Source organism: Staurois parvus, unplaced genomic scaffold (genome assembly GCF_062004578.1).
Source record: "Staurois parvus isolate SC_StPar_1 unplaced genomic scaffold, SC_StPar_1.0 ptg000704l, whole genome shotgun sequence".
NCBI classification, from domain to species: domain Eukaryota; kingdom Metazoa; phylum Chordata; class Amphibia; order Anura; family Ranidae; genus Staurois; species Staurois parvus.
The window spans coordinates 6093789-6116058 of NW_028318500.1; the positions used below are offsets into that span (position 1 = coordinate 6093789).

General features: G+C 41.0%; 1 protein-coding gene across 8 annotated transcripts in view; it reads right to left on the minus strand.

Moving 5' to 3' along the window:
• DEPDC5 (DEP domain containing 5, GATOR1 subcomplex subunit) overlaps nt 1–22270 on the minus strand; it is a 152876-nt gene that overhangs the window by 42940 nt on the left and 87666 nt on the right. For 5 of the 8 annotated variants that reach the window (XM_089653247.1, XM_089653251.1, XM_089653249.1 and 2 more), the window contains 6 exons: nt 19764–19967; nt 17306–17441; nt 5158–5258; nt 5012–5071; nt 3748–3931; nt 2338–2498 (listed from right to left, as the gene is read on the minus strand). In XM_089653247.1, the coding sequence (XP_089509373.1) occupies nt 2338–2498; nt 3748–3931; nt 5012–5071; nt 5158–5258; nt 17306–17441; nt 19764–19967 (846 nt within the window). The remainder of the gene's footprint in view (nt 1–2337; nt 2499–3747; nt 3932–5011; nt 5072–5157; nt 5259–17305; nt 17442–19763; nt 19968–22270) is intronic. The other 3 variants (XM_089653248.1, XM_089653252.1, XM_089653250.1) reach the window with 3 other exon arrangements.

A 22270-nucleotide genomic window follows, 5' to 3' on the forward strand; every position in this document is an offset into this window, starting at 1 on the left:
TCTTTTATCATACATTGAGTGTGTACCTTTCCACTTGTTCACATTCCCCACCTATTTAGGTTCTTTATTAAAAAAAGCCACTATAGAATATCCATAGGCTCATGTAACCCCCATTTTTCGTGTACAAAAAATATACATATATACTTTTTATATATTTATTTATATTGCTTTTTATCATTATGTTAATCCATATCTCTTATGCATTTTATTCTCTTTTCATGGTGGATTCGATCATGTAGCTGCATGTTTTTTAATCGTTTTGTTTTGATCTGTTACCATTTTTATTTTTTTCTTTGTTTTTGGTCCTTCGGTTCAACTCATGCTCTTTCTCTCGCAATACATTCCCCTTTCCTCCCTCCCCACCGGCTCTCTTTTACCTCTCTATCTTTGATGGATTTTTCTCTCAGCTACATGGACCGCTAACTAATAGCTATCTTGTGCTTCACAAGTCCCATCCATGTCCACGATTATCCCTTTGATCTACCACACACTCTTACTGCAGTCTTCTCCGCTCTCTCACTCCTCCCCCTTCCTCTCCCCATTGGTTCTCCGGGATCTGACAGCTCTTATATACCCCTCTGCTTTATGGACGGGCCTACTTGACAAAGGAGGCGGGGCTTCTGAAACACGTTGCAGCCCGCCCACAAGCCATTCACAGCATCTGTCACATCTCCCCACCGCTCAGCGGGAACTGTTGAGTCCATGAGTGGCTCCCTCCCAGGCTATGCTGCTAATATCGGCTCTACCATATGAGAGACCTGTGGTCCCGCTGGTCTGACTTTTCTTCACATCCTGCATGCTGACCAAAGGAATCTTAGATGTAAGTCATCTTATAATAACGTTTCTATGTTTTAACCTACACTGACCTGGCGCCCTCCTTTCTCTTTTGCTTTGCTGTAGGATGCGACTAAGTAAATGTCAGGAAAGACCTACTAGAACAGCTAAACTTTATTTGGGGTTAATCAGATGCACTTTAAACGATGGCAGGTGTGTACTGACTCCTATTTAACATGATTTTGAATGTGATCGCTCAATTCTGAACACAGCTACATCCTCAGTTAAAAGGGGGTGTACACAGTTATGCAACCACATTATTTTAGTTTTTTATGTTTACTTTTAAGGGGAAAGTAAATATAAAAAATTTAAATAATGTTTGTTTGTTTTTCAATTGAGTTGTACAGCTTATAGTTTACATTAACCACTTGCCCTCCTAAGGATTTACCCCCCTTCCTGACCAGGCCATTTTGTACGTTACGGCGCTAAGCTACTTTAACTGACAATTGCGCGGCCATGCAACACTGCACCCAAATGAAATTTATGCCCTTTTTTTCCCACAAATTGAGCTTTCTTTTGGTGGTATTTGATTGTCTGTGCGGTTTTTATTTTTTGTGCTAATTGTGTTTAATTTTGGGGAAAAAAACAATATTACCTTTTTGCTATTAACCGCTTCCCACCTGGCCACTGCACATAAACAGCCAGGTGGGAGCTTCGTCGTTCTAAATGGACATTCAGGAACGTCCTTCAGAACATGTGCGGCCGCGCACTCTCGGTGTGCCTGTGTCCCTTGGACACGGCGCAACACCGCTCGGCAGAAGGGCCCTCTGATTGACCCTTCTGATCACGACAGCTGTGTCCAATCACAGCCGTCATGTGATGTCAACAAAGCCGCCATTCAGTTGAATGGCTCTGCTTCTCCTCACACAGAGCCCATGAGTGAGGAAAAGCAGAGCTGATCAGCGAGTACACACAAGCACGACGGCACACATCAGCCTGTCACAGTACCTGTATCTGTCACTAGTACTGTGACAGATGTGGATCACTGGTACTGTGACAGATGTGGATCACAGTACCAATGCCAGTGATGCACATCTGTGATCCACATCTGTCCCAGTGCCAGTGATCCACATCTGTCACAGTACCCGTGAGCCACATCTATCACAGTACCCGTGAGCCACATCTGTTACAGTGCCAGTGATCCTCGTCTGTCACAGTTCCCTTCTTTTTAGAATCTTCATGTCTTCATTCTGGTTTTCCTCCTTCATGTAGAACTACATGGCACACAATGGACATGATCCATTGAGGAAGTGTGGACATTAGCTCTACAAAGTCAGAATTCTTGACCGTACCACAATATTATACTACACAGGTTGTGAAAGATTATATATCTCATAAATGTTCGACTTATTATTTTGTAAAAATAGGTAATGTAACTCACTGTATACAACTAGAAAATCTATTTTAAAAAAGTTAGATTATACATGTACAGTAAATATGCAGAGGATTGTACTAAAATTACAAAGGGTAACATGAAACAAATCTAAAGAATATTACAAGTACCTCGTCTGTACAGTGGGCTACTGCTGAGGGGAGGTGGTGCACTGGTGCTGGGTTTTGGTTGTTTGGGTTGAACAATAATTTGATAGCCCTGCATGAGACGTTGACATATAAATTCTTCAAAAACCTGCTGAGCAGTCATCTGAGCACCATCCTCATCCCGTCTGTGAAATATGATATAACATTGATTCAGTTAGGAAAGGATCACGTTTTACAGTGGCACACAGTCCTCCAGATCAGTGTTTCCCAACTCTAGCCCCAAGGGATTACACAGGATATTTTTTTCAGTTTTCTTTACAATTGCTTCCTAAAAGTACACTTATAAGGCCAAGGTGGTGCTTGTGCACTGCTTAGGGAAAAGTTGCTATACAGACAAGTGCCAACTTTACAGCCGTAAATGTTTAATAGGCGACTTCACTTTTACTAAAAAGGTGATGTAATATACAACATACAACTGTGCCAGGGTTTCTAAGGTTGCTTAACATGTATATGCAACCGCAACTTTAACAATTTTATATGAGTATTAGAACCCCTTTCAGGTTTTGTATAGCTCTCTGTGTTCTACTAGGTAGATTCACTCTGTTTGTCTTGGTGACCACTATCAACAAGAAAAAAAAAGTCATGCGAGATCCAAAAATTTTAAAGTTGAGAGGTGAGGGTGAATCTTACAACGTGGACACCTGTCTGACAACTGTCTAAGAAGTTATTTATCCTTATGTTTCCTTGTTTTCTGCTGCATCTCTGAGACAGGAAGTGAGGGGGAATCTTCCCAAGGGGACACATACAGCAAAATATAAACCAACAGTAGTTTAGCTCTTCCATACACTATCCAAAAGTAGACAAAAATGGCTATATATACACACAAAAAGCACATCTCCAGTCAAAACTTTATTTTTTAGTAATAAATATAGCAGAGAAGGGTTAGAATATTTTTTTGTTGTCTTGACTCCAATGGGAAGTCCACCGCTATCTTTTAATTCCTGTAACCTCAGGACAAGAAATTAGGAAAACGGGTGTCACCAATACAGAAAGGCACAGACCGCAAGACAAATCTCATAGGATCTAAGTAGATAAAACATAAATAAGTTTTTTGTTGCTGTCTTCAACCCTGTTGGAAATATTTCCCACCACTGTATGCCCCTCTCACTGTAGCAGAAAGTCAAAGCAAATCTGCCCAATGGGGACACAGACATTAATAACTTGACAGATGTTCTTACTGTTTGCAAACTATCCAAAAAAAAAACAGACTTTGGATGAAATTTGGCTTTAAAGGACAAGTTCACTACACGTATAATTGTTAGTAAATAGCTAGGCTGTACGTCACTTAACTGTTGCTATGTTACAATGAATAACAGAATAAACATTATAAAAGTAATTATTGTTGAATATATTTTTTAATTTCTATGGTCTCACCTGTCCAGGTCAGCCTCTGGCAGTAGGTCATAGCAGCCCTCTGTATAATCATTTTGCAGGCTCTGCCTGTCCGGGAAGTAGTCGGTGGTGAGTGGTAGGCAGGCAGGGGTGGTGAGGGATTTCCAATCCACCCCAACTGTGCAGCAGAAGCCAGGCACTATGGGGGGAGCAGACAGCATCAAAACTGCCCAGAGACCACCATGTATGTGTGGAAAGTGATAGTAAGCAGGATTAGGAAGTGTGATTGACATGGATGAAAAATAATGGGAGTGTGATAGCAATTTGAGGATTAGATGAGGATCGAAGGTCCAAGAAACAAAAAACAAGAAAAAAGCAAAGAACACAATTTTAAATGTGGAGAAGGAAGCATAAAATATGGGTAAATGGGAACAATTGAAAATAAGGAATTAAGGAATTGAATTATTGAAAAGTTTTTTGGAAAGGGAAAAACATTGGGTGGTAAGGTGTGAAAGTGTATGCAAAAGCGAGTGAATTGGCGGCAGTCAGAAATATTGGGAGAGAAAAGGAAGAAAAAGAGAGTAGGTTAACATTGCCATGCCTGAGATACATTCCAACCCATCATGCATTGGGATACATTTGCTTTTGATCCAACATCATAAAATTAAAGAATGAATTTCATCACAAAATTGATAAACATTATTTCATTTCGAGGTTGCGAAACATGCAAGCAAGGTGAAGAAATGTGAGACAAAAGATGCGTCCACACAGGATGAACATCAAACACTAATATATATTAATCATAACAATGACATAATAGAATATCTCTATGTGAAGGACAGTGAGTTCAACATAATATTCCTACTCCTCCATGACCACATTATCCATCAGCACTTTAGCATGAATATCAAGAGACATCCCAAAATGAAATATTATACATCAAACTGTGTTAACTAGATTCATATGGTTTGCAAACATATATTACACAGCTACTTGTACGCCAGTTGTCTATTAATTACTGAAGCATTAAACAGTTTTTCTAAAACAGTTAAGGAGTTAAAAGGCAAGACATATTAAAAAAAAAAACCCTGATTTCTAAGAACTAGTGCATAGCAAAAGTAGAATCAGAAGCTTCCTTTGATTTTCCTGCCTATAACAGACAAGTGGTACCTAGAATCTGAATAATTACTTTAACATCTCAGCGGTTATTGAGCACTAGTCTTTACAACTCAGGGATTGTGACTGGCTGCACTATGGTATTAAATACACTCTCATGTTTTACTGTTAGTTAAACCTCCCCACTCACTAGGTTCAGGGCAGTAGAGTAAGCTCTCATCAGGGAATTCTTTCTCTTTGTGGTTAGTAACTGTAGTGAGAGAACAGGACTGGCATTAAATAAATTCTTATTAAACAGTCAGCAGTAATGTAAGAGTTCTGTCTTGGTGGTGTTACCTGCACTGTGGCTCCTCTGCCCATTCATGCTGGGGTTACCAGAAAACTCTTCAGTGCTTCCACATGAGCTGGTGTCCAATGGAATGCGAGGACCTCCATGTCTATGAATAAATTACAAAAAAAAGAAAAAGCGCCATACTCGCACTATTGAGAAAAATGTAAATGCAGCACAAAGTTTTCAACGGTACAGCTGCTACTAAACCATACACATGAGTTACAACATGGGTTTTTAAATTTAGAAATCTACTTTGCATTTTCAATCAATACATGTGATAAACATAAAACACAAGTCCAAACCAAGATATCACTAGCACAATGGTCAGATAAATAGACAGTACACATTATGGTCACCAACAGAATGCCTCCCTTCCTAAAGCAGCAGAGCCATCCACCATTTTACCATAACACTTTCCAGTGACTGGGTCTCATTGCTGTATTGAGTGCATTGGACTCTTTGTATGTATGGTCACTTTATATACTATAGATTTACTGCTGTATGAAAAGTTCTGCTTGTAGTCCAGTAAGCACAATAGCTGTGTGTACTAAATGTAAGAAAATTATGGTTAAGATTGAGAGGACATTAATGAAAGGCATATGACATCAGGATACAGGCTTATACAACTTAAGTTGTTCCATCAAATATATTACATGCCCAACGCACGTAGCCTAGAGATTAGAAAAATTCCCCTATGCTTTGGTCTATGTGGTAAAGGGGAAGACTTTGCATTGTGGCTGTGCCCCGAAAGATTTTGGTTGCAAAATGTGTGAATTCCCCGAGTTGGCAACGGGTCACTGGAATGTTAAAGTGTTAATAAACCCACAACAGTAAAATCAGTGTGTATATGCAGTAAAGCATGCTTGTTATACTCACTCTGGAACCTAAGGGGTTAATTCTCTGCACTGTGTAAAAAGGCTGTCTGATCCTCCCCTTCTTCCAGTGTCCACCTCTTATCTCCTGATAAGACATATTATGTGGAGACACTCTGCACATGCTCAGTTTGGTGTGTATTGCTAAAGAGGCTTCTTTTTTTTTTATTGGGAGAGTGCATGTGATCAGCACAGAGCTAATCAGCACTGCCCAGACAGAGGTCAGGGGTTCTGCATCCTCCTAGAGAAAACTTCTCCTACAAGCTTTAACCAGTGTTCCGCTGAACACTGACAGAACCGACAACCTTGAAACGGGTCTTCTGCTCTCCCAGAAGATAGCTAATGAGTTTGATGTGGAGGGCGGAGGGGCTAATCAGGATTATCAAGTAGGAAGATAGGTTACTGTAACGAGAGGGAGTGGTAGGGGCTCACAGAAAAGGAAGGCTGGCCCTGGGTTTGTGCACCTAAACAGATTTGCTGGATGAAGATGTGGGGATGGAAAGCTCAGGGGTGGCAGCCCTGGATGTCACTGCTATCCCTAACAGCCGGGAGGGCAGATCATCCGGGTGGGGTGGTGAGGGTAGTTCAGGAAGGCTTAGACAGCTGGTGGTAGTAGGAGATTCTATAATCAGAAGGATTGATAGAATAATTTGTCGCCAGGATCGCCTCGACCGAATGGTTTGCTGTCTCCCTGGTGCAAGGGTTCGGCATGTGGTGGACCGGGTGGAAAATATAAAAAAGTATGCAGCGCTACTAATAATAAAACAACAGATGAAAGAATCAAATACATAAGTTGCACAATAGCATATGTAAAGATAACTCAGTCCATATTACGTGGTGAGATAAAGTGATTATGTGCAATTGTCCAAACAATCCATGATCAAGGATAACCGTGACTCTTGTGTTCTTGTGAATGTACAAATGATGCACTAACCAGATAGCGCATAAACTGCGCATGGAGCAATTAAGACCCGCTCCTGGTGCTCTGGACTTGTGATACCAGGTAGATGTCATCTGCAGGTTAGCCACTACATGTCATCAGTCCAGGTGTATTCGTAAGCCATCAACCAGGAAAATCATCAGCGGTGGAGGGGGGAGTCACACATCACTCCAAACCAACAGGAACCTTCAAAAACGGGCTCCCATGGAAATGATGAGCCCCAAAAAAGCTTCTGATAGTGTAGTATTTCTTTAATTAGCAAGATTTCAGCATGTACAGATAAGGGATAAAACTTACATCCAGGATAAGATCTGGCCACCAGGGTGTCAGTCAGGATAGCCTTGTGGTATAAGTACACAGGTCAGGGGCACCTCCCTAACGCGTTTCGTGTAAATAACACTTCCTCAGAGGGAGTGTGCCCATGATAGATGACTGGTATATGAATGAAATTGTAATTGGCGCGCATTTGTGCGTGCTTGCGTCACCGATTACGGTTCGCGCATGTGCACTTGTGAGTATGCGGCCATTTTCCAAGTGATTTCAGTGAATCAGCGAGAACGGGCTTTCGCGCATGCGCAGTGAGCGCTCGCGGCCATTTTCCAGACGATTGGTAACTAGAGACCGGGTTGATAAATTACTGGGAGGGGCTGGGCATGACCCAGCTGTCTTGGTCCATGTTGGAACCAATGACAGAATACATGGAAGGTGGAGGCTCCTTAAGAATCAATTTAAAGAACTAGCCTGCAAGTTGAATAAAAAGGACCTCCAAGGTGATATTTTCTGAAATATTACCTGTGCCATGCGCAACTCAGGAAAGACGGGGAGATTAAAGAACTCAATGCATGGCTAAAGACCTGGTGTAAGAGGGAAACATTTGGGGTTTCTAGAGAACTGGGCAAACTTTTCATTGGGGTGCAACCTATATGCTAGAGATGGTTTGCACCTATATGGAAGGGGGTCTGCTGTGCTGGGGGAGAGGTTTATGGGAAGACTGGAGGAGTATTTAAACTAGGATCGAGGGGGGGAGGGAGAATTAGATTATAACGGGGTAGACAGATCAGACAGGTGTCAGTACTTATTGGTGGGTGGATTGGGGAAAGATGAGGGAAGGGCTATGGCTGTTAAGAAGGTTCCCATGTTACAAACAACCAGTGGAATTGGTACCATTTGTATGAAAATAAAAAATATGCAAAATACATGTGCACAAGGTGTCAATGAACTAAAAAAGTGTTTGTTCACCAATGCCAGAAGTCTGCCAAGCATAAAGCACTATCTGTCTTTATGTGAGAAGTGATCTCAAAGCGAGAGTGAAAGAGGACCTAGTTGATGGAGAGTGTGATGATGCCGAAGCATTATGGGTGGAACTGCACATGGGGCTACGTTGGAGTTTATTATAGGCCTCCCAGTGCTAATGAGGTGGTGGAGACTCAGCTCCTTGCACAGATAGAAAGGGCTGCAAGGGCTGGGACAGTGATAATAATGTGGGATTTTAACGACCCAGAAATTGACTGGAGTAATGGTACTGCAGGAACAGTTAGAAGGCAAACATTTTTAAACCTACTACAGGACAATTTTATGATACAGTTCATAGAGGCCCCAACTAGGAATGATGCTCTGTTGGACCTGGTAATCTCAAACAATGCAGAGCTTATTACGAATGCCCATATTAAAGAATATCTTGGTAGCAGTGATCATAACATGATTTCATTTATTGTTAGCTGTAAGCAGCGAACACATACGGTAAAAATAAAAACACTCAATTTTAAGACAGCTAATTTTCCAAGGCTGAGAGCTACTCTCCAAGACTTAGACTGGGAGGGAATATTGGCATCCATGAACACAACACAGAAATGGGAGTTCTTCAAAAAGACTGTATGTGAACACACTGCAAAATATATTCCCATGGGCAACAAGTTTAAAAGGCTAAAAATCAAACCTATATGGCTTACAGCTAAAGTTAAAAAAGCTATAGATAATAAGAAAAGAGCTTTTATTAAATATAAAAATGAAAGAATGCTATCATCATTTAAACATTACCTAGAATATAACAGAATATACAAAAAGGAAATAAAGGCTGCAAAAATTGAAAACAAACAACATATAGCAAATGATAGCAGGACCAACCCCACAAAATTCTTCAAATATATTAATAGTAAAAAAGGTCCGGTACAAGCATGTAGGCCCTTTATAAAATAATCTAGAGTGGGTGACTGGGGACAAAGAAGGCAAATTTATTAAATACCTTCTTCAGCTCTGAATATACAAAGGAGCATGGGGGAGCTCTTGTCCATAATGGGCATGGTATTGACACAGCTCCAGATGATCCACACTGGCTCACAATTGATATGATCCAAAAATATTTAGACAGAATAAAGGTGAATAAAGCACCTGGACCGGATGGCATACACCCACGGGTCCTTAAAGAATTGAGCGCTATCATTTCAAAGCCATTGTTTCTCATTTTAATGACTGGCATAGTACCACTGAACTGGCGTAAGGCCAATGTGGTGCCAATATTTAATCTTTACCAAGTAATTACAGACCTGTTAGTTTAACTTCTATAGTTAGGAAGATACTGGAGAGTTTAATAAAAGACCACATAGATGAGTTCTTGCTGGAAAAAAATATTTTAACCAGCAGACAGCATGGATTCATGAAAGACAGAAGTTGTCAAACAAATCTGATTTCTTTTTATGAGGGGGTAAGCAAAACCTTTGGACAGAGGGGTGGCGGTGGACGTGGTATAATTGGATTTTGCAAAAGCGTTTGACACAGTTCCCCACACACGGCTAATATGTAAGGTAAAGTCTACAGGCTTGGAAAAATCTGTATGGATAGATAACTGGCTTAAAAATTGTATTCGGAGAGTAGTGGTTAATGATTCATACTCTGAATGGTCTAGGGTCATCAGTGGTGTACCCCAAGGTTCAGTGTTGGGACCCTTACTTTTTAATATATTCATAAACAATATAGAGTCTGGGATTAAAAATCCCATTTCAGTCTTTGCAGATGACACCAAGCTGTGCAGTGGAATAACGTCCTTACAGGATGTCTCCAATTTACAAGCCAACCTCAATGCACTGTTTAATTGGGCAACTATGTGCAAATGAGGTTTAATGTTGATAAATGTAAGGTTATGCACTTGGGGCTAAGAATATGCATGCATCATACATACTAGGGGGAGTACAACTGGGGGAATCAATGGTGGAGAAGTATCTGGGAGTTCTGGTAGATCACAAGCTTAATAATGGCTTGCAATGCCAAGCTGCGGTTTCTTAAGCGAGCAAAATCCTCTCTTGTATTAAGAGGTATAGACTCCAGAGAGAGAGATATCATATTACCCCTGTACAAATCATTAGTAACACCTCATCTGGAATATGCAGTTCAGTTTTGGGCACCAATTCACAAAAAGAACATTGGGGAACTGGAGAAAGTACAGAGAATGACAACCAAACTGATAAGAGGCATGGAGGAGCTCAGCTATGAGGAAAGAGTAGAGGAAGTGATTTTATTCTCTTGAGAAGAGGAGATTAAGGGGGGATATGATCAACATGTATAAATACATCAGTGGTTCATATAGTGAACTCGGTGTAGAGTTATTCATCCTGAGGTCATCACAGAGGACAAGGGGGCACTCTTTATGTCTGGAGGAAAAGAAATGTAATCTCCAAACACAGAAAGGTTTCTTCACAGTAAGAGCTGTGAAAATGTGGAATAGATTCCCTCAAGAGTTGGTTCTGGCCAGCTCAGTGGATTGCTTTACAAAAGGCGTGGGTTTTTTCTTGGATACACAGAATATAACGGGATACTAACATGTATAGGTAAAGTTGATCCAGGGAATATCCGATTGCCTCTCGGAGGATCAGGAAGGAATTTTTTCCCCTGCAGAAGCAAACTGGATCATGCTTTGCTGGGTTTGATGAACTGGATGAACTTTTGTCTTTTTTCAGCCAGACTAACTATGTAACTAAGTCACAAGATTGCTCTAACTGTTGATGAGAAAAGGTATTTAGCAGTTTGTATTTACTAAGATGCTTGCATTTCTATGTTCTGTGTTCCGTGGGAGGCCAGATACACAGAATGCAGGGTCCTGGGTTTAGTAACACTTTAAAGGCCAAGTTCACCTTTTTTTTGTTTTGTTTTATAAAATCCAGCTCCCCTATGCACCAATATACCATAAATGTACCTCAGTTGCAAAAGTATACAAGCTCTCTTTGATTTGGAGAGCAAGGCCTTACCTTAGCCACTGGTAAATTTCTTAGAAAGCTTTTTCACTTCCTGGAATGTAGACAGAGGAGCCAGTAGGACCCCGGAAGGAGATTACCAGCTGATCATATTAGCACACACATCCTACAGTGACCTCATTAGTACACACCCATCAAGGTTTTTTTGTTTGTTTTTGTTTACACAGCATCCCAAGGATCTCTCCCCATGTGCATTAGCCTGGCTACCCCAGAATCCCTTCAGATGGGTGCAGGCTGCATACAGCCCACAGGACACCTCTGATGTAGTGCATGGGCCTGCTTGTTTGGATAGATGCTGTATTCTCCTATTGTACAATTTTGGTAAATCTAAAGGAGATTGTACAATCAGATTGTACAGTGGATGGCCACCTTTATACACCTAAAATTAACTAGTTGCGCTTTCAGTATCAATAATTGTTAAAGGCACACTAAACAGAGAAACAAGCACACATTAAAAAAAATGGGTGACAAATGCAGCAAAACGTGCAGTAGGAAACGTGCTGCACGCATCACACCAAAATGTCCCACGAGCTATGTTGCCACACGCAGCGCAGCACACTGCAATCAACGGGCCACCCTATGTGTGTCACTGGAAAAACGAGCCACAAAACATGCGCTCCCACTACTCTCTGTGTTATTGGGGCCTGAAAGTGAAATTGGTTTATTTGCACAGAACAATGAGGCACCATTCACATCTGTGTGTTTCTAAACGCATGGCAATCTACACAGAAAATGCCTGCTTTACCAAGTGTTTCAGAAACATGCTGCAAATGTGCATCGTGTTTGTGTTGTCATTACATGTTAAAGGCACCCCAAGTGCAGCAAACACACCAAAAACTGCGGTAACACACTGTGGACCGCTCCAAAAAAAAGTTCTGGAGCTTTTCTGGGGTGATTGTTGCATGTTTGGCAGCCTGTTCAAGTGAATGGGTTGCCCTATGCTTGATGAGTGAAAATGCTCCAAAACACCCAAAACAAAACGCATGGGGGAATGTGAGTCTTCACTAAATGGAGATGTAAATAGGGCCTGACAACTGAGTATCTCCATCCACTCCCTCCTACAGTCAGGTCCATAAATATTGGGACATCGACACAATTCTAACATTTTTGGCTCTATACACCACCACCACAATGGATTTGAAATTAAACAAACAAGATGTGCTTTAACTGAAGACTGTCAGCTTTAATTTGAGGGTATTTACATCCAAATCAGGTGAACGGTGTAGGAATTGCAACAGTTTGCATATGTGCCTCCCACTTGTTAAGGGACCAAAAGTAATGGGACAGAATAATAATCATAAATCAAACTTTCACTTTTTCTATTTCAATGGTTTTTATTAATTTTTAAACAGTATAAAAGAGAGGCAATAAAACATGCCCACGCAGGGGCTATCAATTGCACAGATAAAAAAAATGCAAAATAAAAAAAAAAGGAAAAACAGTGTTCTAATGCCAACAGGGCAAAAGGTACGCCCACACAGAGGCTATCAATGGCACATAAATTACAAAACATTACTGTAACTGACTATAACAACTAAATGCAGCAGGCCAGTCACACCAAAACAGAGAAAGAATGAAAAAGAAGAAAGAGGGGAAGAAAAAGAAAGAGAGAGAAAGAGAAAAAAAAAAAAAGAGAGGGGCAAGGGGCAGGGGTCCAAGAGTGCCAATACCGAATGCCATTACATCCCCAGACTAGCCGGGGAGAGTGTGGGAAAGGCATATTGCAACCACGGCTGCCATATTTTCAAAAATTTATGTTGGGAGTCGTTGCGGATACTCTACATCTGTTCGTTGAGCATCATAGTGGTCATACGATCCCGCACCCCCTGAAGAGGGACAACCGGACTCTTCCAGGCCTGAGCAATTGTTCTAGTGGCCGATAAAAACAGATAGGAAGCCAACTTCTGCTGATGAGCCAAGAGGCCCGGTATGGGGCAATGAAGCAAAGCATACCGAGCATCCCGGCGGATGGAGAGAAGGTGAAAAGGAGGCCAAACACACAAGACCAAAAACGAAACAGTCTCGGGCATGACCACCAGATATGCAATACATCTCCACGATGGCCACAACCCCGAAAACATTGATCACTACAGGCAGGGTTAGCCCGGACCAACCGAGCCGGAACCCAGTACCAGCGAAACAATACCTTATAGGCTGCCTCCAGCGTGGTCGTATTAAATGAGCATTTAGCTATGAGTGACCAGGCCTTATTCCAGTCCTCCGGATCCACGGCCACTCCCAGGTCGCGCTCCCACTGAACGACATATGAAAGAGAAGTATGCGGCGAGCGTCTATTCAAAGCTGCATAAAGAAGGGAAGTAAGGCCTGGGGCGCCTGGCCGTTGTTGGCAAAGCTGTTCAAAGGCAGATTTCTGGTACGGGAAGACAGATGTGCCCCGCAATGAGATCAGCCAATGCCGCAATTGAAGGTAACGAAAAAACTCCGCCGGAGGGACATCCCATGACTCCTGAAGAGAATTCCAGGTAGGGAAGGACCGAGAGGTCAAAAAGTGTTGTACCTGGGAAAAACCATTGGTCACCCACCAAGAAAACGCCCTTGGTTGATCTAAACCTGGTGGGAAGAGGGGGTTGTTAGTGATGGGGAGCAAAGGCAAAAAAGGTGACATTAGGCCACTGGAGTAACGTACCGAGTCCCACACTTGCAAGCCATGGAGCAAAATCGGACTCAGTGCCGTGGGACGCAGGGCAGAAGGAAGCCATAGAAGTGTCGATATCGCAATAGGGGCACAATTAGGTAGTTCCAGGAGGACCCAGAGAGGTATGTCTGAGGAAACATGCAACATAGATAGCGGGGCGATCTGGCTCGCCTGATATTTAGTAACATTGGGAACCCCAAGGCCACCCTGAAGTCTATGGACAAAAAGTGTAGTTCTGGAAACTCTGGGGCGTTTATTGGCCCAGATGAAACGCATAATCTTTGCCTGAAGCAACCAAAGGAAATGAGGAGGAACCCGCACTGGGAGGGTGCGAAAATAGTATAGCAGTTTCGGCAAGATGGTCATTTTTACTGAATAAATCCGTCCAATCCATGACAGGTGCGGAAATTGCCAAGAATGCATAAGAGAGGACACAGAGCGAAGCAGTGGATAGTAGTTTGCAGCAAACAGTGAGTCATAGGTGGGGGTCAAGCGGATGCCTAGATATTCAAGAGAAGAAGAAGCCCATTTATAAGGGAAGTGGGACTGTAGGCGCAAAACCAAATCTGAGGCCAAAGTAATATTAAGCGCGACAGTCTTATCCAAATTGATACAGAGACCCGAAATCAAGGAGAAGCGCTCAAGAACCTGTTGCAAATTTGGAAGTGTCGTCAAGGGGTTAGTGAGAGTCAAGAGCGGTTCTCCTTGATTTCGTCTGCAAAAAGGTTCAACTTGAACTCCTGTCCAGCGTATGGAACCCCCGATATATTGCAATCAGTTCGGAGCGCCATAGCCAACGGCTCAAGCGCCAGGACAAAGAGTGCTGGGGACAGAGGGCATCCCTGTCTCGTACCTCGCCAAATAGGAAAGGAATCTGAGAAATACCCAGCGTATTTAACGGAAGCCGACGGGGAAGAATACAAGGCTTGAATCCAAGAAAGAATAGAATCCCCAAAACCCAAACTTTCACTTTTTAATACTTGGTTGCAAATCCTTTGCAGTCAGTTACAGCCTGACATCTGGAACGCATAGACATCACCAGATGCTGGGTTTCATCCCTGGTGATGCTCTGCCAGGCCTCTACTGCAACTGTCTTCAGTTCCTGCTTGTTCTTGGGGAATTTTCCCTTCAGTTTTGTCTTCAGCAAGTGAAATGCTCAATCGGATTCAGGTCAGGTGATTGACTTGGCCATTGCATAACATTCTACTCCTTTCCCTTAAAAAACTCTTTGGCTGCTTTTGCAGTATGCTTTGGGTCATTGTCCATCTGCACTGTGAAGCGGCGTCCAATGAGTTCTGAAGCATTTGGCTGAATATGAGCATATAATATTGCCCCAAACACTTCAGAATTCATCCTGCTGCTTTTGTCAGCAGTCACATCATCAATAAATACAAGAGAACCAGTTCCATTGGCAGCCATACATGCCCATGCCATGACAATACCACCACCATGCTTCACTGATGTACTGATGGTGGTATGCTTAGGATCATGAGCATTTCCTTTCCTTCTCCATACTCTTCTCTTCCCATCACTCTGGTACAAGTTGATCTTGGTCTCATCTGTCCATAGGATGTTGTTCCAGAACTGTGAATGCTTTTTTAGATGTCATTTGGCAAACTCTAATCTGGCCTTCCTGTTTTTGAGGCTCACCAATGGTTTACATCTTGTGGTGAACCCTCTGTATTCACTCTGGTGAAGTATTCTCTTGATTGTTGACTTTGACACACATACACCTACCTCCTGGAGAGTGTTCTTGATCTGGTCAACTGTTGTGAAGGGTGTTTTCTTCACCAGGGAAAGAATTCTTCGGTCATCCACCACAGTTGTTTTTCGTGGTCTTCCGGGTCTTTTGGTGTTGCTGAGCTCACCGGTGCGTTCCTTCTTTTTAAGAATGTTCCAAACAGTGGTTTTGGCCACGCCTAATGTTTTTGCTATCTCTCTGATGGGTTTATTTTGTTTTTTCAGCCTAATGATGGCTTGCTTCACTGATAGTGACAGCTCTTTGGATCTCATCTTGAGAGTTGACAGCAACAGATTCCAAATGCAAATAGCACACTTGAAATGAACTCTGGACCTTTTATCTGCTCATTGTAATTGGGATAATGAGGGAATAACACACACCTGGCCATGGAACAGCTGAGAAACCAATTGTCCCATTACTTTTGGTCCCTTAACAAGTGGGAGGCACATATGCAAACTGTTGTAATTCCTACACCGTTCACCTGATTTGGATGTAAATACCCTCAAATTAAAGCTGACAGTCTGCAGTTAAAGCACATCTTGTTCGTTTCATTTCTAATCCATTGTGGTGGTGTATAGAGCCAAAAATGTTAGAATTGTGTCGATGTCCCAATATTTATGGACCTGACTGTATGTACTTGTATAAAGGTGGCCATACACTATGCAATCTGATTGCGCAATCTCTGTACAATTTCCTTTATGATTTACCAGAACTACGGAATAGGAGGATACAGCTGAAAAACTATTCAATTTGTATCAAATCAGACAGGCCCTTGTACTACATAGCTGATAGGAGGAAGGTAGTATTGTAATGAGGGAGGTGTGGTTCAGAGTGGTGAACACAACCTATCACACCCTCTTCTGTGATGCAACAAGGAAGTGAAGGGTTCCCCATGTTGTGTTTCTGCCTTGTCATTTACAGAGATTTCTTCAGATTCTCTAAATCTTTTGATTATAATATGTACTGTAGATGACATATTTATAGTCTTTGAAATTTTATGTTGAGGAACATTATTATGAAATTGTTCGACAATTTTTAGTCAGCTTTTCAGATTAATGAACCTCTGTACATCTTTACTTCTGAGGCACTCTGACTCTCTAAGATGCTCTATTTTTACCCAGTCACTGGTACCGACTTGTTGTCAATTAACCTAATTAGCTGCAAAATATTTCCCAGCTCTTCCTTGTTAGTACCACCTACTTTGCCAGCTTTTTGTTGTCTTGTCACAACTTGTTTGGGACGTGTTGCTGCTATCAATTTCAAAATGAACTCATTTTTTTCTTATAATGGTACATTTTCTCAGTTTAAACATTTGATACATTTTCTATTGGGAATAAAATATGGGTTTATGAGCTTTGCAAATCATTGCATTCTGTTTTTATGTAGATTTTATACAGCATCCCAACTTTTTTGGAATTGGGGTTGTATGACCAAATATGGGCTGCACTGAAGAAGTCACCGTTAGAAAGCTAATATGAATCACCAATCATGATCAATTTCTTGGAACGAATAAGTAATTCTGCAGTGTGCAATCTTTACCCAACTGCATCACATGTCCAAATCACTATCAAATTGCGTAAAGAACAGATTTATTACATGCATGATTAAGTCACAAAAATTCTAGTGGTGTGTGGTGATAAAACAGTGTTAAAGGAAAAAACAAAAAAAAAAGCAGTTACACGCTGATTAAAGACAGTTACCTGCCAGTGGCTTCCTGGTAAGCGAGTTCAAGAAGCTCTGCTGAGGAATGCACTAACTCTCTCTGACCATTCCCCTGTAGATCTGCAATGTTCTGACGAGTTTGGTGATGTATTTGTATAGCTTCCCCAGAGGGACCTAAGGATTGTGATGAAAAATGCAAAAAATTATGGTAGGATTCAATGAGTTAGATGAAAAGCAAATATGGAATGATTCCCACTTATTTCTCACAAAATGACTTTTCAGGCTTGGTCACTGCATCCCTCTTTAGTTTATAGTACAGTAATGTGAAATTGTAGTTATAATAAGAAATAAAAGAATATACAATGTGGCAAACCTAGTCTATTTGAAACTAAGTGATCAGTTAAAAAGAGAACCCTTTCATTGGTGGTGAGTGAAAAAGGGACCTCTTACATTGGTGGTGAGTGTGAGGCAGAATTCTCCTTACAATAAGAATTAAATGTATTGTTAGTTTGCATAAATTGTCAGTGGGACAAATACCTCATTTTATTGGCATTCAGTAGGAACATATAATTAGTGTTACTGGGTATTTAGCAGAGAAACAAGAGGCTCCACTGGTCCCACATTGCTGGTTCTGTAAAGTGACACCAGACTGAGAATTATGGGGACACCATCAAGCCATAGGTCAATCCACCACTGCTCAAGGAACCAGGAGCAAACTCTGGAAAAACCCTACAGTTCCACCGAATGTTGGTGGATTAAAGCTGGTCTATGTCTGATTTTACTGAATAATCTGTAATCTGACTTAACCAACTAATTTATTCTTCTGGCTACTGTGGACCCTTTTATCAATTATATAGTATGCTGCACCTTAAAGTGTTACTAAACCCACAACAGTAAAATCAGTCTGTATATGCAGTAAAAGCATGCTTGCAATACTCACCGTGGAACCTAAGGGGTTCACCCTCCGCATTGTGAAAATAGGCTATGTAATCCTGTCTTTTCTGATCCTCCCCTTCTTCTACTGTCCCCAATCCATCTGCTGATAGTACAGAGCTCTAGGAGGTACTCTGCACATGCTCAGTATAGGGTGTATGGCTAGAGAGTTTTTTTTTTCTTTGTGAGGGTACATGTGATCAGCACTGTCCAGACAGAGGGTCAGGGGTTATGCAGCATCACAGGACAAGCACAGCAGAATGAAAACTCCTTCTACAAGCTTTAACCAGTGCTCGGCTGGAGACTGATAGAAGTCACAAGAATGATATATACTGCTGATGAGAAAATGGTATTTATCAGTTTATATTTACTAAAATGATTGTATTTCCATGTTGTGTGTATTGTGGGAGACCAGATATAGTGAATGCAGGGCTGTGGGTTTAGTAACACTTTAACAGATTATATACAATTGTTTAGTGAAATAGAAAAGCAACCTGATGTTAATGATTTTTAACTGTTTACTGATTAACTCATTAATTAGATAAGAAGTTTGTGCCTTACTCATAGGTACCAAATCACCAAGATGCTACACCAGCATACTCTAGCATTAGTTCTTCAGTTTGTAGCAGAACAGTAACAGGAGGAAAGGCTGAGAGGAGCAATAAGGAAAGCAATATAAACCATAGAATAGTAGAACTTGTCTGAAAACAAAAACTGGAATGGTATATGTGCTGAACACTAAATTCAAAGAGAAAAGGATTTTGTAAAAAAGCCAGATCTCCCTAAACAGTAGTTAATAAAACATCTAAAGGCTCTGTATGAGGCAGAACACCACCAAAGCTTGAGGAATTTGAAGTGCGAACCGATGTTCAAGATATTGTATCAAAACCCCAAATCAAAAAATGTAATATATTGCAGCTTGCTGGTCTCCCTAGATGTAGTGTCTGCATTCGTTTTCATGCTTTTTCCCTTTGTAATCCTGCAAATAACACACTTTCTATTCCTTAGCCCTGTGTCTACAACCAATTCTCCATTGTATCTATGGAAGGCGTCACGGTTGTCACACAAAATGGACTTAAAAAATGGTCTGCCTTTTTCTAAATGTAATTGCATATTTATGGGAATAGTAGTTTACACAAGAAAACAAGGGTGATTGTGCTTTCTTTTTAACAGAAAGCAACATTGAATTTTTGGCAGGTATTTTCTGAAAAATCAAACCACTACATCCAAAAACTGGTAAACTACAATCTAACACATTTTCATTTTCAGATTAAAATACAAGTTAAAGTTAAGAGGTTCTAACAAAACTTGAGAAAGAACATCTGGGATAGGCTACAATCCATTTATATATTTTTCTAGGAAAACAAAAATAAAGCATTAGGGCAGGAAAACAATGTAGAATATCTACTAGACACAAAGTAAACACTAAAAAGCTGCACTTTATGGGATTAACCTGGCATAAGAAGGTGCAAACCCCTACAGTCAAGATTTTATATCCTTGTCATTTGTTTGTTGCCCCCCCCCCCCCCCCCCCCCAAACAAAGAAAAAATGGTAGGACCTACCCACAGGGAAAGTGTGCATCCACCTTCTACGATTTGAAGTGAGCTTCATTGGCATTCGTGATGGTGCAAAAGGGTTGATGAGAGCCCTTTGGGGGTGGTATCCCCCAGGTCGGAAATGCAGCATTGATTCTGCACTACCTACATGAAACCTGCCAGGGGCGCTAGAGTCTCGCTGTTGAGATTCCATCATCCGCTCCAGAAAATCTGCAACAAAGACAAACATATGCAAACTACATAAAATTATAGAGCATTTAGTTCATATCAGTCGATATTGTTCCTCTATTTCAATGATAAAATAGGGAAACAACTTCAATGTGTCATTGCCAATTATGCATGAGCAATAAAATAATATCTTTAGCAAATGTGGTCTGGCTTTTTATGTCGTGGGCCATAATGTGATTTTTTACATAACATATTGGACTAGAAAAGCCTAAGGTTAAGGTTTACCATTTAAATGAGTGTTTAGATATGTTTACACACGTTTTGCCCAGGCCAATTTTCAGCTTTCAGCGTTCTCACACTTTAAAAGACAATTGCGCAGTCATGCAACACTGTACCCATAATAAATTTTTAGCTTTTTTTTCACACAAATAGAGCTTTCTTTTCACACAAATAGAGCTTTCTTTTGGTGGTATTTAATGGCCACTGAGTTTTTTATTTTTTGCACTATAAACAAAAAAAAAAAAATTTGAAAAAAAAGGTTTTTCTTTGTTTCTATTATAAAATTTTGCAAACAGGTAATTTTTCTCCTTCACTGATGTGCATTGATGAGGCTTTACGGATAGGCAGCACTAATGGACACTGATAGGCAGCACTGATGAGGTGGCATGGATAGGCGGCACTAATAGGCTGCACTGATGAGGCGCCACTGGTGGGCATTGATGAGGAGGCACTGATGATGCTCCACTGATATGCAGCAATGATGGGCACTGAAAAGCGGCATTGATGGGCAGTGCTGACACAGCACTGACTGGTGGCTCTAACTGCCGGCACTGCTGGGCACTGATCATCATTGCCATGATGATCAGTGCAGATGTCCTCTGTGACATTTGCCAGTTATTGGCAGTACTTTCCTCACGCTGTGACGATAACCGGCAACTGCATTTAATCGGTGATCTGCTGTGTCATTGGACACAGCTGATCACATAGGAAAAGGCCGCTGTGATTGGCCTTTTACCTCATCATGTGGTCAGCTGTGTCCTTAGGACACAGCGATCACGGACAGCGCCGGGAGTGCCCCACTGGGGGCAGGCAGGAGGGTGCATTCTGGGAGGACGTCATATGACGCCCTCCCAGAACTGGAGAACTGTGCTGTAGCCATCATTAGGCTATAATAAAGTGGTTAAAAGTGTCGAGTGTTTTTTTCTTCCCAAACTCTGCTGCTCCTGGACGCACTGACAGTGTTCTTTTTTTTTTCCTGCTTGTAAATACTGCTAAAAGCCTATGTGTGCATGAACATATAGAATAGCATGCAGGAAAGGCAGGAAAAATGCCAGATGCTTCTAAGAGCAGTTGTATAATGTCCAGTGTGCACGAGGCCTTAAAGTGAGTTTTATTTTTTGTGTTTTTTCATTGAAAATGTTTTTACACAGTCTAGCACTACACCAGAGGAAGATTGTTCTTTAAATGAAGGCATACAGAAATATTATGAAACTGTGAAAACATTTCTAATGTGCTTTCATTCACAGAACGATCTCCCTCTGGTGCATTGATACCATTTATTTCCATTTCTGAGCTAAGGACATAAACATGGGCACGCAAACTCTGGTGAAACAACTATTTTTTTTAAGGCCTCTTGCATGCGGTACTGATGTTTGAGTATAGCATTTCTGGACGTAATTTCAGGCATTTGTTTTGCGTATATACGCACATATTTTGCACGCATTGGGGCGTATGCGCATTCATGTGCACAATACATTCCTAGTCAAAAACAATTAATATTTATGCTCATATGCACGTATTTGCACGTAGCGGTGCAAATTACTGACCAGGAACACACATTTTGCTTTTTGTTTTTACTCAAGAAGACACAGCGTTTGTTTACACCTGTGTGTACAGGAAAATTGTAAATAATTGGCTGAATTTTAGATAAGTGAAAAAAAAATGCTGCATGGAGCTTTTTCAAGCTGCAGCGTGCAAGAGGCCTAACTCTTTAAAGTACTCAAGTTACAATGTGTATTTCTTGCTGTTCCTAGGAACAAGAAATACATCTATTTTATTTTGAATCTTTCAATACTTATAATATATTGTGTGCTTTAAATTGGTACCTTTAAAGTCTTTTTTCTGTGAGGGAGTTCATAATATATATTTACCCAATTTGCAGTATTTATCTCAAATTCAATATTTTGCTTTGATGATTTGACTCCTATTACTGCATGTAATGCAAAAAAAAAAAATATTGCATGTGATAATCATTAGTGAAGTGACCTTACAGTCACTTTAAAGCAACTATTTAGGAATACTGATAGTTGCTGACAAGGATCACATGCAGTAAAAAAGTAAAAAGT